Genomic DNA, 16,770 nt, shown 5'->3' with positions numbered 1-16,770 from the left:
TTCAAGCCATACATGGAAGTTAAGATTAAAATAATAAACATCCCCTAGAAGTTTGTGAGTAAAGAATTGTTTAAATGACTAAAGCTATTGCTAATATGCAACGATAAGAAAGTTCTCTAGCATTCAGTGAGACTTGATAGCGTATTTACTAGCATTTTGCTAGTACAAAGCTAAGATAGAGTATTTTAAATGCATAATAGTCCTTCTGTGACTGTAACATGCTGGATAATGGCATTTACAATCTTTATGATTGAGAAATCAGCCAGCACCATCATTAAGGAAGTATTATTAATCCCTTTTAGAGTGTTCTAGTAACATAGATGCTGGACTCAGATGGCAATAAATACGAAAATAAGCTCTCACATATATTTTTTTTTTAACTTTAGTAAGTATTCTTCGGGGGTTTTGACAGTTCTTTCTTTTTCACTCCTGGGAAGGCTGAGATTTCCTCTGGAATGTGGGTGGTGACGGGTGGCACAGAATCAACATATCCGGGTATCTCCAACCCAGACAATTGAGATTGATCAGTAAAGAGATAACCATGATCAGGAATCCAGATGGCTTCAGCATCATGGTTTTTAATAAAGTCTCAAATGCACAGATTAGAGATGCCTGGCTAGGATAATGCTGATTCGCTCTCAAAAAAAAGGGAACCATAATTAATTTCTTAATGCCCCCATTCTGACTGCAGCCAAAACAGAAGCTCAGATGAAGACACAGATCAGATGTCTAGATATAATCTGTAGAGACAGACAAGTAACTCTACAGAACCTGGTAAGTTTTTGCAATAACGTGAAGGTTTTTGCATGGGGTTTGGTTTGAGTTGTTTAGTTTTGGGGCTTTTTTAAATTTTAAAAAAGTATGATAGGTACCACGTTCCATGAGGTACATACTAAAGTTTGCTAATCTATACAAACCTATTGATGACAGTCCTTCAGGTCTACTTGAAATCCTTATTATGTCTCTATCTCCCTTTAAAAGAAAAATCTCATTGTTGGTACAGGACACAGACACAATATCACCATAGACTTCCAAGCCACCAACCAAAGCCTAAAAAGAGTCAACACAGAAAGAAATAATTGGCATCAGATTAACACACTGTTCGGACAAGATGGTGCTCTTAACAAAAGTGTTCACTGGAATTTAATCAACATATACAGTTACAGAATAAAGATTTTATCTCATCAAAGAAGAAAGAAGATAGAAAAAAAGAAACAGGAACGTACCCTTTAAGCATGATGTACCTCATTTTTATACTAACTTTAATTCCACAGATCTATTCATTTTCTCTATCCAAACTAGCAGCAAGAATATAACAACAACTTAACCAACATGCCATTTGGTAGCAGAAAAGAGCCACAGTACAAATGCTAAATACCATTTAGACAAAAGTATGCTATAGCTTGTATTCACTTTCATACATGCTTCTAAGAAGAAGAAATAGCTAACAGCTCACTCTATACCAAATAAAAGATAATACCTGTTTATTTGCAGACACAAACAGTAGTAGAAGGGAAAGAATAAATAGTTCCAGGAACATTTTATAGGCCTATAATTAATACAAACTTCTTGCATTAATTACTAGATTTTAGATTTATATATGCTTTGCCAAGTATCACAATTGATTATGATGTTAAGAACTGGATTGAAAGCTTTAAATATATTTCATTTTTCTATATAATATAGCGAGCTAATTTGTGAGTATATCATTGCAATGACAACTGGGAGAGAATAGAGACCTCTTTGTTAGGTTTAAATATGAATTTAAATCATAGAAATGTAATGGATAACCCAAAGAGTCTGATGGCACAGCATGAACAAAACCAAGTAAGAAACCAAATATGCACCCACAAGATTTATCTACCTGGTTCACAGTGTCTAGTAAGTAGATGCTGTATTCATTCCAGGTCAGCACCCATCCTTCTCGGAAAAAGCACGACACAAGCCCAAGGTGTTTCTCTGGGGAGCTGTAACTTCCTCTGTCAGGTGGTTCCAAACGAGGATACAGTTCAAAAGTTTTTATCCCTCCAGCAAATACATCTTTCAATATGAATGTGGCCTGAACAGTTCCATGAACATCAGACTTCCAGAGACGAAGCCCAGGTCTGGCAGCAAACAGTGTCAAGTCACTCTGTTTACATAGGCCAGGTATAAAACACGCTCCATATTTGCCAGTGCTAAAAGGCAAAAGAAGATTTTATTCTAAAAGCTATATAATCAACTTAGGAACTTTTTTATAATTAATGGCACAAATTTACAACTGCAAATTACCAAAAATAAAAGTCTTTGATTAGTCAGTCAAATGTCTGAAGTACAAATCTGGTTACAGTAAGACAAGAATAGTGCTTCCAAATAACAACAGTTTTCCCTCATTTTTAGATGTCAGACACTACATTTATTAAGCAAATTAAATGACTTCTCCTAATAAGCTTCATAACATTAACAGTACTCTTTGTCCATCTCAGAAAGATCCTACTGTTCAGTCATCCTTCTCCCAGAATTAATAAAAAACACGCAAAACACTACAAACTAATGTGAAGAAACCGACAACCTCTACTTGCAAGAAATACAGAACAGACATCAACTGTTAAAATCTTGATCTCTCATGCATAAAAACACCATTTCTATCACCCAAGAAACCCCCTCATACATTAGATGGTCCTTAGTATTCCTCTTACCACTCATATCCCTGAAAGATACATATTAAACCTTTCAAGTGTCAATTTCCTCTACTTCCAGATACAGTCAAGTCACACTGTTCTAAGACTGGGTTCCCTCTTCCTTCACATCCAAGAGAGATTACACAATCAAAGATGCCAGAAAGCCATACAAGAAGTTCCTTGCCCTCAAGTCAACTTCAAGTCCTTGCTGTACATTTTCTCTTTTAATACGTTGAAGCGTATAAGAAAAATTAGGATACTGACTTGCTTTTTGCCTAAGATATTACATCACCCATTAGATGGGCCTGATAACAATGCTTGCTCACACCAAGTCAGAGTAAACCAAGAGGGTCTGCAGAGGAAGTTCAGCAGTGATTTCAGTTTAAACAATGAGAAAACATCTTAAATATTTTTGGATAATAGCGCCCTGAAAATATGATTGTGACATAAATGCAATCATGTACTTTTTAAGTAGGTACAATTGTCATTTCATGTTTGAGTACACATAGCTACTGTAACTAACTTTTTATGAGCGAACTGCTGTGCTGTATTAATTTTGCTGCTTAGATCACTCTTTCTATAATCCACTCTGAAAAGCTAGAATTAATAGATGTGCCTGCATCAAGATTTTATGAGGGTTACTTTTTTCTGGGCTGTGTTCCAACTTGCTTGACAGATTTCTCTTCTGTATAAAAAAGCAGAGTCCGTTGTAAAGTAGAGACAAGCAGCACTTTCTGGTTGTAATCCAACTGGACAATCGAAGATGGCTCTTCCAATACAAGGCTGGAGTTGCAAATACCCTTTTAAAGATACATGCAATTAACAAGAGTCAACCTTTCTAAACATGTAAGGTAATACAACACTTCAAAGAAATTAATAAGCCTGAGACAGAAAAAAAAAACCAAAACCAAACCAAACAAAAGCTTTTGAACTACTGTTGCATGAAGTTCTCTTCAAGAACATGGAGTTCCTGTGTGCAGACAAGAGAGGAGTTCGCTTGTGTGTACCACAGTGGCACACGATGAAATTCAATCTCTCTTGGAATATTAGTTAACACATTTCCCTTGAAATCAACACAAACTCTGGACACATTTTCTTCCTCCTTCTCCACTGCCAGGTCATACAATGCTGAGAGATTCATTACATTTGGAGACGAATCAAATTTAGGACAAATTTGTCCAAATCAAATGAGGGACAGTCACAGGTAAATCAGGATGGCTGTTGTTTAAACTTTTCTCCCATTTAGAAATCCAAGTTCATACTTATTTTGTTGATGTCCCAGGTCTTTATTAATTAACAAGGTATTAGAAACATTCCACTACCTGGTAACATGCTAATCACCCAGTAGAACTCAAATATTACTGTCATTCTACACTCTAGACTGAGATGCTGAACAATTCTGAAAAAAGTACTTCCTCTGTATAGTGAATCAGAAACATCACATGATTCAAAAACACCCTTTCCAAGCAAAAGGCAAAGTACTGGCTGAAAGCTGAAGGAAGCTATGACAGTTATTTCAGACAGAAAGGTGATAGAACAAGAAGGATCATCACTTTTTTATTTTATATAGATTATTTTTTTTAAAAAGGTAAGGCTGCTGTGAAGGTTGTCTTGCTGGATGTGTGCACACTTGGCTAAGTGTATGCAAACCAATGAAGCAGTTCAACTAAATACGTGACACCAAGTAATTAACTAACTGCTAAATTCTTAAACACACAAGCCTTCTTTCAGAAAATTGTAAATGGGAATTAAGGTCTCTCCAATAAATGCTCACCTGGTCTAGGTCTAGGGCAGAGTAGACAATCTTCCCTTTGTCATCTCCAGAGAATAATTTCATTCCATTGGGACTCCAAGCTAAAGCTGTAATGCTACTTTTGTGAATACCAGCAACGTCAAATCTCCGAAGCTGTGAAACAACACCAAAACATTACAAGGAGGGGAAGAGAAAAAGGAGACAAAAAGCCTATTCAGTGGCTCTGACTGATAAATTGGAGATCAAGTACAAAAGTGCAGGTCATTCTGATTTTTGGCTAGCATAAAAGACCTAAACAATCAAAAAACCCACTATCAAACAGCTCAGCCCATTATTACAAATGAGGAACTTCTCACAAGCACTTGCAATTAAATTTATCTTTTGTACTGAAAAGCATGCTTTAAGATTATCACTTTTATAAGCTTAACATACAAAGCCTAAGACATAATCACAAATATCTCATCAGGCAAAATTCTCTGGTTTTCACTATTATAAAGAATCAGGATAACACTTCTAGGATCCACCATACTAAACCTCAGAGAAGTTTAGCCAAATGCAAAGATTTACCTGTTTGTTTCTTCCAGGTAATGAAGACACGAGCTGAAAAACGGCAACCCGACCTGAGGCTGTACCAACAGCAACCAGATCATCGAAACAACTCAACAGCTTTACAAAAGTAATTGATTCACACTTCCCCTGTTGAAACAAAGCATACATAAAACTCGCAAAGTTAACGAGAGACAAACAGCAGCTCAATTCTGAGCAATTCAGCTTCATTAGAAGAGAGTAAAAAAAGATTAAAAATTAGTATTTACCTCAAAATTGTATTTTTTCATCTGGTTTAAATGCCTGCAGTAGAGATAAAGCATCCCAATGCTGCTCCCCACAGCAATGTAGTCTCCATTGGTATCAAGTGCTGTGAGGTATACCACAATCGAGCGAAAGCCCTTCTGGACCTTTGTAGGAATGGCATTGAGAAGATAATATAAGGGACAAAACTCCTTAAATATAACCGGTGAAGCCACAGATGCCATAGCAAGCATTGGCATCAGCAATTTTGAGGCTGAAATAAATACATCTACTCAATCACATAAGGAAATCTGAAAGACAAAAGCAAAAGACAGGTCATTAACTTCTTGGAAAGAGTGAACAGTTAACAGAAAGCCACCATTGAGCAAGAAGGGATGAAGAAATTCTCAGGTTTTGTTTTGTATGAAGAAAAAACAAGTTAAACTCTTCTAGTGAATTTAAGTTCTTTTTAGAAGAACCTCTTTCTTAAGAATAAGCTTATTTCTTAGGTTCAGCCCACATCTAAGGATATAGGGCAACCACTAAATACCAGACAACCACTTTTCCTCGCAGCTGTGAGGTCATCAAAGCTGAGTTCAAATGCAGTATTTCTTCTCATTTAGCTGGTGAAAGAACCGTAAGGGCTCTGACACTGAACAATCCGTGTGGTCTATTTCTTCATGGATCTGCAAACTCTACCCTCAATTCTCCCAGCGCTGAAAGCACGGGATATTCATTGTGTTAGACAGCACAATGAGATCAAAGTGTCAAACTAGTACACACCCTCAACTCCTTAATGCCCTGCACCCCAAGAAAAACATGGTTCAGAAACAATTCAGTTAGAGCTACATCTGCTATATAACCAAATAATAACAAAAAAATAAATAAAAGTAATGCAGGATGTAAGAGGCAATGCTAAAATGAAAGAAATCCCAGTTTGACAGACACAGGAAAATATCTATGTAGCAACTGAATTCAGAAAGATAAGAGACAAATAGATAAATGTACCATATGCCCGTGTTTCCCTTTAAGGTTAAGCAAATAATTTTATGCTGATGAGTGACACTGTACATGCACTTAGGGGACAACTCTGGGATAACGGGAAAAAAAAATATTCTGTTTGCCTTGTTCAAGAAAAAAATGTAGTCAGAGCTCATCATTGTAATAATGTACTGAGATCTTCAGAAGAAGCTGATATGACCATGATGTAAATAAAAATATTTTTAAAATGTAATTAAACCCAGTAATTTTTTCTCATTATGGGGTGACAGTCTTAACAAGAACAGTTTGCAGCAGTAGCTATTCTCCTCATGGATGACTTCACGTTGTGGTTCGGGCACTTCAGAACAGGGAAAAGGAAAGAAACCTTCACTTCTTGAATTGCATTTTGCCATGGGCAAGTCTGATTAGCAGAATGCTTCAGTATCTGCAAAAAATACATTTTTCCAAGACAAGGATTTTGGATTTCTATAAAGAAGAGTTTTCTATGGCTGCTTAAGCCCATAACATTGAAGATTTTCATAAGCTTCAGGAGAGTTGTAACTTCCTTAGAGAAATGAAAAACAGAAAAATGGCAATTGAAGTTAGAAACATTTCAAAATGCTCAAAGTTATTCTGTAAAGCATTCCTACTGCAATTTGTGTGATATTTCCTATTGAGCCTAGTTTTTATTTCTCTAAGGATGGAAAATTATATTTGTTTGGCAGCTTCATACGTTGCTTACGGTGTTTATCAACTAAATTAGAAAAAAACATAGCTGCTCTAGTTTAGTATCTCCATTACTGCAAAAAGATCTGATGTCTCAATTTTCAAGCTATTTCAGTTATTGTGCAAGAGTGTTCAGCACACTGGCTTTGGGCCCTGCAACACTTGCTGTCAACATACAATTCCACTAAATCCAAAGGGATTACTTGCATGACATTACCCATTCAAGCCCATGTTAGACAAGACCAGGAATAAAGTGGTTACTGAACCCATATTTTATCTGTGTTACAAAAACTGCCACTAAATAAGCTAGCAGCAATTATTAGATGTTCTTAATTGTAGTAAGTTTTACTGCTTGCTAGATCTTAGAAATTAATTCCACCCTCCTCCAGTGTTTGCTACCTGCCACGACACCTATTTCATAAAATATCACAAGCACTAGCTGATTAATGTGTCGAAACTATTTTTGAATTAAGAATTCCTTTCAGAGTTGTTTACTAAGTTAACAGATAACTTCAGGGCATTATCAGTCTTTTACAATATTTTCACACACCATTTATTTCTTATCTTTCTTTATTCTTATTTCTTATTCTTATTTCTTCTTTTAGGTCTCCTGCTCTTTCCTTCAGCTTTTACTATTTTCTATCTACAGTCAACTAAATAAAAAGAAAACCCACTGCTGAAGTCCCTTGTTTGCTGTTCTAAATATGCTGCTTTGCCAGTTTAGTAATTTTACTAGCTGCTGGTCCTTTTTTTATTATTCCTTTCTTTTTTTCTCATAAAATAAATCCATTCTTTGTCCTCAGCCACACACTTACAAATCTTCTTCTGTCTAATCTCAACTTCTACCACTCCCCAGCTACTGCCTCATGAATTTCACATATTTTCTTTTTGAAGTCCCCTTTGTCATCCTACAATTCACATCTGTCATCATCCCAAGCTGCTCTCATAGCTAGAACTAGCTCTCAATCCCCAGTTGCCAAAAGACCTTGCACGTCCTCAAAATTCATCCTCTCTTATTTCCATCACTTATACTTCCATCACAATTAAACTGTTAAAAATACAATAATTCATTACAAACTATGGATTTATGGAAATTCCTATTATCCAGAAAAAGACTAGCACTCTTCCCTCTAGAACAACACTATCTTCAACCTGATGCATGTTTTGTAACTTCAATTTACAAAAAGAAAAAAAAAGGAAGCGCTTGATAGGGCTTTCCTCCCCCCCCTCCAGAAAACACTGGGAGGAATTATTTCTTGTCATATACTAAGTTAAATTTTAAAAACCTCCTGTCAGGTTAGGGCTCTCTTCATAAAATTTATATGCAATCTTATTTCAATCTTCTCTGACAGCAAAGTTGTAAAAAAATGAAATTAAGTTTTGCTCTCTATAACCCATTCACACTGTACAATCATAAGTGTATTAATAATCTATTAATTGCTTGCCATCATACACAAATTAGTTTCATCTCAAGTGGTTTACAGACTAACAAAACACTTGCATTGCTTGTGGGAAAACATACAACTGAAAGCTCAAATCATCACTTTACTAAAAATACTGCTAATTAAGTCATTTTATCTACACAAAACAAATGTATGAAGGACTACAGAATTGCAATGTGGCCTATATATTAAAAAATTCTGCATAAACACCACAATTCTGTCCTTTTGAGCTGGAAGTCTCCAACATCCCCTTAATCACAACTGTGTATCACATGTAGTCTCTTTCTCTTTATTAAGAGTTTTAGGCTTGTACGTTACCTGGTTTTCCTACTTCGCTAATCAGAGGCAAACAGTGGATAGACTCTATTTTCTCAGACAGATTTTGGAACTGAACGCCCATGTTCACTGTGTCAGCCACACTTACTCTGAAGTACATAACAGCTGTATGGGGCAAATCAGCTTGTGCTAAGCAGAGATAAAGTAGAGAAAAATACCTTATGTTGCACATCAAAAACAACTACCAAAGGGAGTCTGTCCTCAACTCGCAAGGTTCACAACAAGCTTTTAAATGCTGCAGTCAAGGCCATGTTTTGAAAAGCAAGGGGTTTTGTTTTTTCACGTTTTCTCTGGTCTCAGAAACAGCACTGAGGCTCAATGCTGCCCAACAGAGACATCTAAACTGAGAGATAATCCCCACAGTTAAACAGATCGGCAGTGGCTAAAGGTTCAGTGCCAGGGTATGCCATGGATTGACTGCAGGAGACTAAAGCTGTCACTGCATTTCTCTGAGCCCAAATGCCCTGCCTGTACCAGAGGGACAAACAGCTCTGTTCGGGTTGGCTTTATTATTCCTTGGCATAAAAACTTAAATTTAAGCCATTCAGAGGATGGACAAACTCGTACGTGTGACCACAGCTAAACACAACAGCCTCTGAGATCAGCTGGACCCTGCCAATTAAAAGTAAAGGGGATTTATTTTCCAATATTTCTCAAGTTTTTAGCCTAAGGAGCAGGTTACCCGACTGCCCCATCTCCAGGGCTTTCCACAGCCAGCAGGGAGAGGGGAGCAGACAAACACAGACCCCACTGAGACCCAGCTCTGCCTTCACCCATCCCGCTGGGGCTGGGGACCAGCCAGAGCACCGGGCACTGCCACCTGAGGAACACCCCTGCTCCATTTTTGGCTCAGAAGAGTTTCCTTTGAAAATAATAATAATAATTTTAAAAAAACCCAACAACAAACCCAACCACAAAACCACAAACCTTAGTGACAGAGATGGAAAGGATAGGAAAAGGCGCACCTGGGGTCCCTTACCCATACAGGTACACCAAGGCTTTACTCTGATGGCCTTGGGACACCCCGTTTCTCTTGGGACACCCCGTTTCTCTAGGAAACCCTCCTTCCTTCCTTAAATGCATTTCCATGTTCTGGCAGGTGTTTCAAACCATTCCTTCTTAATTACGCCGCGTTCCCGCGCCTGAGGGCTTGCGGCTGCTGGCAGGGGAGAAGGAACACAGCCGGGGGCTCCCGGTCCGACAGCCGGTAACGCCGGCCCCGCTTTCCCGACGGATTTACCTCAGCTTATAACGGATTTACAGCCCGGACCCGGAGCCCCAGCCGGGCCGGGGAAGGGGAGGGCAGCGAAGCCCCTCCAGCCGCTTCACAGGCACCCAAGGGCCGCCTCTCCCCCCGCCGGACCCACCGCCCTCCCCAAACGCCACAGCACTCTCGGAAGCGGAGCCGCCAGGAGCGGGGGGAGAGATATGGCCCGCTCCCCATCACCTCAGCCGCAACAGGCGGCCCAGGCAGGCCCCGCTTACCGCGGCCGGGAAGGGGAGCAAGACCCAGGGCAGACCCTCAGGCGGCTCCTTCGGAGAAGCGGCTCCACTCACCTCCTCAGGAGCGCGGGGCGGCCATAGCTGCCGGCGGGGAGAAGAGGAGGAGGTGATGGTGGTGGAAGGAGAGATCACGGCGTCGTCGCCCAGGCCCCGAGGCGGCGGCGGCCCCGGCTGCCTGCGCCGCTCGGCGGGGCCGGGCCTGGGCGGGGCCGGACGTGAGCGCACTTCCGCGGGGCGCCGCCATGGCGGGTGAGTGAGGGCGGCTGCGGGGGGGATCCCCTCAGACTGCACCGTCCCCGGCCCCAGCTAGGCCCTGGGTGGGAGCGAAGGGCGGTGTGAGGACAGGGCCGGGCCCGGGGAGCAGCCAGAGGCCTGGCGCTTCCGAGGTAAACGAACAAGCTGTCTGAGGTTAGCCCACCGGCGTGTTACCTCCACGCCTGGATGTGGGTGAGGAACGTGCTCGTTCCCCCGGGAGAAGGCAGTGACGCCAATGCGTGTGGCGGAACTTTGGGTTTGTGAGCGCTTTTCAAGCGTCCCTGTGAATAAAAGTTAAAAACGGCAAGTGATGGGAGCGGGGCCTGCAGCCCCCTGGGCTGACTGGGCCTGAAGGTGCCGGCACTGGGCAGAACCGGCCGCTGGCAGCCCTCCCTGAGGTGGTGCTGGTGGCAGGTTCCCCTCCAACGACACATCCCAGAGTGCAGTTTTAGGCTCAGGGGTGAAGGATCTCCATCTCCAGGAGGACCCAGCTGTCTCCAGAACGCTGCGAGCTCACCTGTAGGTGTGAATTGATGCTGGCGTGGCGTGAGCGCGGCACGCACACACTAATTGTTGCCGTGAGTTCTCACCATCATATGCTGAGTTAGTGCTTGAGCATCCCACATGGACAGAAGACTGACTGCAAAGCCACTGCTGCCCACTTGACAATATCACATCTCACAACATGCTTGTGTAACTACTAACAAGGCTGACAGATGAGGGATTTGATTCATGACTTAAGACAGTCAACGTAAATTCCATTTTACTTGAATCAATATTCAGCAGTAAAGCAAGGAAATCGTTCACACAAACAGCTGCTGGACAGCACAGTGATTTGGGTTTGTGTGCTTTAAATAGCTTGAATTTCTTTATTTTCTCATATAGCAAAAAGTCCTGCCGATGGTACTCCAAGAAGACCTGTTTTATCTGTCAGTGCAAGAAAAATTAAAGATAATGCAGCAGACTGGCACAATTTAATGATGAAATGGGAGAGACTGAATGATAATGGATTTACTACAGCAAACAAAATAGTCAACATGAAGATCAGTGAGCAGTAAGTATGCTAATAACACATACAAGTGAAGACAGCATAAAGATTGCCTTCATTGAGAAATTAATCTGTTTTCTCCACTAGAAAGTTATTTTTGGAGATGGGGAAAGAACATGTCAGAGTGGATAAGCTAGCTCTTAGATCAAACTCACTAGTTGCACTGTTTGGTTACATAAACTATTTACATTCAAATAATAAATGTCTCATAAAGATTAAAATAATTTCACAAAGTAATGATATTCGCAAGAAATGGAAGATGTTTATTATACATAGCCAAGCATAATGGATATTTAAAACACTTATATAATGTATAAAGTTAGAATCTAATCCTATAGATCTCAGCCCCTGTTAGTTCACTTACTCTCTTGCATATGTGTACTGAGTCCATTATTACCAGATTTCACTTAAGTCAAAAGTTCGGCAGATTTTAAGAAAGAATCAGTGATTTATATAGACAAAAAAGTTCTAACAGTGATGATTTAAAGAGGAAAAAAAAAAAAAGATAACTTTGGTAGAGCTATTATCTTCATACTGTAATGAAGAACCTATAATTAAGAGGGTTTTGAGAGGAGACTTCTCCAGAGTCTTGACAGCTGAACAGGGATTGCCTGACAGGGTTCTGACACGTACAAGCTCGGGAATATTTTGCTGTAATGGTGTCAGATGTTGCTTTCACTCTCTAGCAACTCCCTCTCCCCTGTCTAAGTTTGCAGCTTCTGGGGGAAAGACAGGAAGACAGGATAGGTGTCTGCACTGAGTTCACAGTTAAATGTCTTGGCTTAAATTGTGCATGAAGGTGAGTTTGTGGTGAGGCACCAGAACATCAGCTGGAGCCTGGGCAAGCCTTGTACATTATGAGAGAATAACCTCCAACACAGGGGCAAGGTAAATGGGAAGAGGTGTTATCTTAACAGCTGCAACTGTTTGTTCAAGGACATGCTCTAAGGTAGAGTAATTCTACGTTCCTTTGAAGATTATGGTACCAGCCCAAATTGCTCACGTGGCTAGCTATGTCTCCTACTATTTTTATGTAGGAATTCTCATGAACAGCCTGTGAGAGATATTTTGTAGGATCAGACCCCATGGATTTTAAATCTGCAGAGCTCAAGTAAACCTATATGTAGTTGTTTCCTTTGCCTTACGTTTCTTTTTTAGATTTCAAGACAACAAACTGGAGATAGCGTGTGATAACAGTGCCACAGAATCTGAAAAGCCGACTCCAAAATACAATGAAGAACTGGACAATTGCTGTGCAGAATTACTTGAGACCTTAAAGTGTATGGTAATGCTCATTTTTCAGTCTTAGTCAATACGTATCAATTTTAAGTGTGTTCAAATATGACATAAGGAAAAGTCCTCAAGTATTTGTTGTAAACAGAAAATTGCGATTTTTATTCATGCCTCTTTGGCTTCAAACCTAAATTGTTATAAATCCAGTATACACCATTTATTTGCTTAAATGGTGAATTTGAAAGTTGGTTTTACATCTGCCTTCTGCTTATAATTCTACTCCTCTCTTTAGAAAGTGATCTGAAAACAAATCATACAAAAAATGCATTCTAAAACTGCACCTGTTTTTGCATCCTGAATATTCCTTCCGTTTAGAACAAAACAAACAACAAAGCATAAACCAGTGCTTTACCTGCCATCATATCTTTGCACCTGTCTTTGATCAGACATAATGCAGTTATATTTTTAGTCTGCCTACCGGCATTTTCTGTGCAGAACTCCTTCTCTAGAGAGTAGAGTAAGATAATTATTATGTAAGCCACCTTTTTTCTGGGTACATTGCTAGAAATTAATGTCACCTGTCAGTTTGATAGGAAACAAAAAGAATATTTTTTTTTGCCTGATACTGTAATTTAAAATTCTTATTAAAAGGAACCTTTACAGCCTTCTGCCATATAGCGGAGGTCCATTTAAAAGATGACAGATCTGTTTTTTTATATAGACAGGATACCAGTGCAGTATTCAGAATAAGCAGGAAAGCAATTGGATTTTCCTCAAATTTTGTTCTGTGGGAAAAAGTAACAGCAATTTGTGTTTTTTTCTTTTTCCTTGAGGTAGTTTCGTATTCAGATTACCAAGTGGTTGATGCAATTTTGTATTACTCCTGAGTCTAAGCAGCCAGTCCTAGATTGGATACTAAACATAGCTACTAAAGACATACTTTATTTTTCATTCCTTACGAGTTTGTTCCAGCTTATGAGTTTATAGAAATATCTGTATTTTAGCTTCTTGACTTCAGGAGACTGGTTGCAAGCTCTATTTTGTTGCAAATATTAGTCCCCATCAGTAACGCACAAAGTTAGATGAACATGAAGGAAATGGATGGAATGACCTATTTTTTTAAAGCAAACTGTTAAATCAGCCTAGATATATTTCAGTTGTAGCTTGAGCTGCTTTTCTCACCTGCCAGGGTTATTTTGAAATCAAATTTAAGTCATTTTGACATGGTAATGTAAGAAAGCATGTTTTTATAGGGCTTGTGCCACAGTTGTTACAGACAGGCTGATGTTTTTCCCCAGTGCTAAATCACTATAGGAAAAACCCAGAGAGAGGTGAAAAAATGAGAGTGCACTTTAATATATTTCTACAGGAGGAAAATAAAAGAATTATGCAAAATCAGAGTCAGTAAGTCATATCTGTAGTGTTCAAAATTTTAGGGTATTTCATATTAAATCTCTGTATAAATTCCAGCTCTGATTCCTGTCTGAAGTTAAAAAAAAGAGAGTTAGAAATGTTAAGACTAAATAGTTTTCAGAAATAGTGTTTTAAAAAAATGTTTAATATTCTACTAACCTAATGATCCTGAGATGTTCATTAATGTTACACGTTCATGATTTTCAGACAAAAATACAACTGAAAATGGAAAAGCTTACTTCGACTGCTAAAGCAATCTGTGACTTGGAAGCATTCCACCACAGAGCTGGGAATTGCACAGCACCCTTCTTTCATACATGGCCCACACCATACTTCTGTAAGTAAAATATTGATCATCTTAGCTAATTGCGTTGTGTCCTTGATGTCATCTAATTTAGGACTGGAAAATAAACCCTTTTATCTGGATGTCTTGCCTTACAGAGAGAGAGAGAGAGAGAGTGTATCTGTCTCCTTTATAATTGACTAATCAATAAACACATGAATGCACCGCTGGGCTTAGGGTTCCTGCTGCTGACTGTGTGTAGGAATTGCCAAGTGTTGTCTGACAGGCAGCAGTTGCAGCATAAAACCACACTTGTCACCAGCTTACAGTGTCCAAGCTGCAACAGCCACCTCCTTTGTAGAGAGAGATGTATTTGCAACTTGGTAGCACTAAGCTGAAGGCTTAACTGACTTGACTTATTACTCGACACTGAAATTAAATCCTCGAATGCAAAGAACAAACTATACCTCAGTTAATTCTCAGGCAGCCAAAGAAAAATTCCTCTGATCTCAACGTCAGTCAAGACAAGTAAAAAAATGTTCAATTACTCTCTAAATGTTAATATCAATCCTTTCAGCATTCACTCGATGGCAAAAGGTACTGCCTCCCACCTCGTATTACCGCAGTTTTAAAACTGTCTGAATTCAAGAGAAGCCTGATTGCATGCAAACCAGCTGCTGCCTTTGTGAAGTGAGTGTCATACCTTTGTGAAGCCCTGCTTCCACTTCACTACCACAAGGCAGGGGGAATTTTATGTATTAGTTTCTGCCAGCTTAAAAGGGTAGGAATGACAAAGACAACTGCTGTCAAAACGCTCTCTGTGACTGAATCATTTGCTGATGCTCTCTGCTCCATGAAAGACTAAATCCTCCTGAAGGGAGTGATAGCTCAGGCTAAGTTGGAAACACAAGATCAGTCTCTCTTTAAAAATAATTTGTGTGGTTATTTTTCAGAAAGATTACATAAATATATTTTAGCCCCCCTACCAGTATTACTAACAAAACAAGTAACAATATTAATTTTTACATTACGCACTTCAGGTTTGGTCTGTTATTTAGTTTTACCATTACTTTCCAATTTTGGTATCACTTATTGGTGATCATGTGTTGCTAAAGTGAGCACGTGAGGACATCCTTTATATTAGCTAAAATCAACAGTGACTCTAAACTTTGAAGCTTGTATTTCAAGCTTCCAAATAGCATTACCAAATTTTAAAATAAAATTTCAGTTATTTGAAAGAATAGCTATAATTGCTAATTTTACGGTGGGTCCTGAGAATCAAAACCACTGCTTATTCTGGACTTAAAAGGGGATTCATGTCAAAATCACAAGTGTATAAAATACATCCAAAAGCTGAGGAAAATGTTTAGTGTTTCATTTTCTAGTGTAAAAAAAGTGCTGTAAAACCCCAGATGTCTAAGTATGGAGAATAGCTCGTGTAAGGTAGGGTTTTTTTTAATGATAAACATATTCCAAGTATAATTTAACTTGTAGAGAATTGCTGAAATGTGTTGTGGTCAATGGACTTGGTTTTTCAATTCATTTCAGATGAGGTTTCTCTGAAGCTCTCTGAAATGTACAAGAAGGAACTACAACTCAAGCAAACAATTGTCCAAGAAATTGCTCATTCTGCTGACCAGGATCTGATGATGGTCTATTTATCATCGTGGTTATACCAGCCCTACATTGAAAACAGCAGCAAACTGCTCCTTGAAGCCATGCTGCTGGAAACAGGACACAGACAGTGCTAGAATTTAAAACGTTACCTGGCTTCCTTCTACTGATGTTTGCGTGGAACTGAAATGGCAAACTGCAAGGCTTACTAAGTTGAGTTTTTGTAAAACTTATTAAAAATATTTTTCTCCATTTGTATTTATAATTTTGTCTCAGCTGATACTCCTTTTTCTGCATGGGACAAGCTGGTTTTGGTTGCTTTATCCACTTTAAGTGCAATAGAAAGGCTACAGGTCAGAGGCTCAGTGCCCTGTAATCAGAAAGAGGCAAGTGCTACTTGGTGCTCTGGGGGGGATTCAAGGCACATAGACACCTACAGCAAAGAATTTCACTACTTTCCAAGTCTTGACAGTCTAAAATACCTACATTGTCCCTTTCACCATAGAAATTCAGCACTTCTTGTGGTCCAAGTTAAAAGTTTTTAGTTAAAAACCTAATGTATAGTGGATTTAGGCCTTCTGCTTACTTCATTATGATAAATAATCTAAATTCTTCCCACTGACTGATTGTCCGTATGACCTGCTCCTATATAAATTGTTGATTTAGATTTAGATCTCCCATTTTACAAAATTATGGAGTGTTTCTAAGTGCCTTTGACTCACTGTTGTGCCCTG

The 16,770-nt window shown here is 39.2% G+C and overlaps 2 protein-coding genes across 4 annotated transcripts in view; one reads left to right on the top strand and one right to left on the bottom strand.

Moving 5' to 3' along the window:
- The window catches only part of TECPR2 (tectonin beta-propeller repeat containing 2), a 44,678-nt gene extending 34,298 nt beyond the window's left edge, over nucleotides 1-10,380 (bottom strand). The window contains exons 1-7 of the mRNA XM_014957591.1: nucleotides 10,245-10,380; nucleotides 5,229-5,513; nucleotides 4,981-5,109; nucleotides 4,435-4,566; nucleotides 3,303-3,460; nucleotides 1,865-2,177; nucleotides 918-1,050 (exon numbers count right to left, since the gene is read on the bottom strand). Of these exons, the coding sequence (XP_014813077.1) occupies nucleotides 918-1,050; nucleotides 1,865-2,177; nucleotides 3,303-3,460; nucleotides 4,435-4,566; nucleotides 4,981-5,109; nucleotides 5,229-5,462 (1,099 nt within the window). The 5' untranslated portion in view covers nucleotides 5,463-5,513; nucleotides 10,245-10,380. The remainder of the gene's footprint in view (nucleotides 1-917; nucleotides 1,051-1,864; nucleotides 2,178-3,302; nucleotides 3,461-4,434; nucleotides 4,567-4,980; nucleotides 5,110-5,228; nucleotides 5,514-10,244) is intronic.
- CINP (cyclin-dependent kinase 2 interacting protein) lies at nucleotides 10,337-16,301 on the top strand. Of its 3 annotated transcripts, none has more exons than XM_014957592.1 (5): nucleotides 10,337-10,439; nucleotides 11,331-11,499; nucleotides 12,652-12,778; nucleotides 14,347-14,476; nucleotides 15,971-16,301. In XM_014957592.1, exons 1-5 carry the CDS (start codon nucleotides 10,433-10,435, stop codon nucleotides 16,171-16,173), a joined length of 636 nt encoding a protein of 211 aa, XP_014813078.1. In that variant the 5' UTR covers nucleotides 10,337-10,432; the 3' UTR covers nucleotides 16,174-16,301. The 3 variants fall into 3 exon arrangements, with proteins under 3 accessions (XP_014813078.1, XP_014813080.1, XP_014813079.1); XM_014957594.1 differs by lacking the exon at nucleotides 10,337-10,439 and adding an exon at nucleotides 10,440-10,576; XM_014957593.1 differs by lacking the exon at nucleotides 10,337-10,439 and adding an exon at nucleotides 10,450-10,964.
- The last annotated feature ends 469 nt before the right edge of the window (nucleotides 16,302-16,770 follow it).

This window comes from Calidris pugnax, unplaced genomic scaffold (genome assembly GCF_001431845.1).
Source record: "Calidris pugnax isolate Ruff unplaced genomic scaffold, ASM143184v1 scaffold211, whole genome shotgun sequence".
NCBI classification, from domain to species: Eukaryota; Metazoa; Chordata; class Aves; order Charadriiformes; family Scolopacidae; genus Calidris; species Calidris pugnax.
The sequence above is the reverse complement of the archived record's forward strand: the minus strand, read 5'-3'. Positions and strand labels throughout refer to the sequence as shown.

What these genes read in the sequence shown, in the direction of transcription:
- CINP (XM_014957592.1), top strand. An exon ending in AACATGAAGATCAGTGAGCA is followed by an intron (nt 11,500 to 12,651) that starts GTAAGTATGCTA and finishes TTTCTTTTTTAG; the next exon opens with ATTTCAAGACAACAAACTGG. An exon ending in ATGGCCCACACCATACTTCT is followed by an intron (nt 14,477 to 15,970) that starts GTAAGTAAAATA and finishes AATTCATTTCAG; the next exon opens with ATGAGGTTTCTCTGAAGCTC.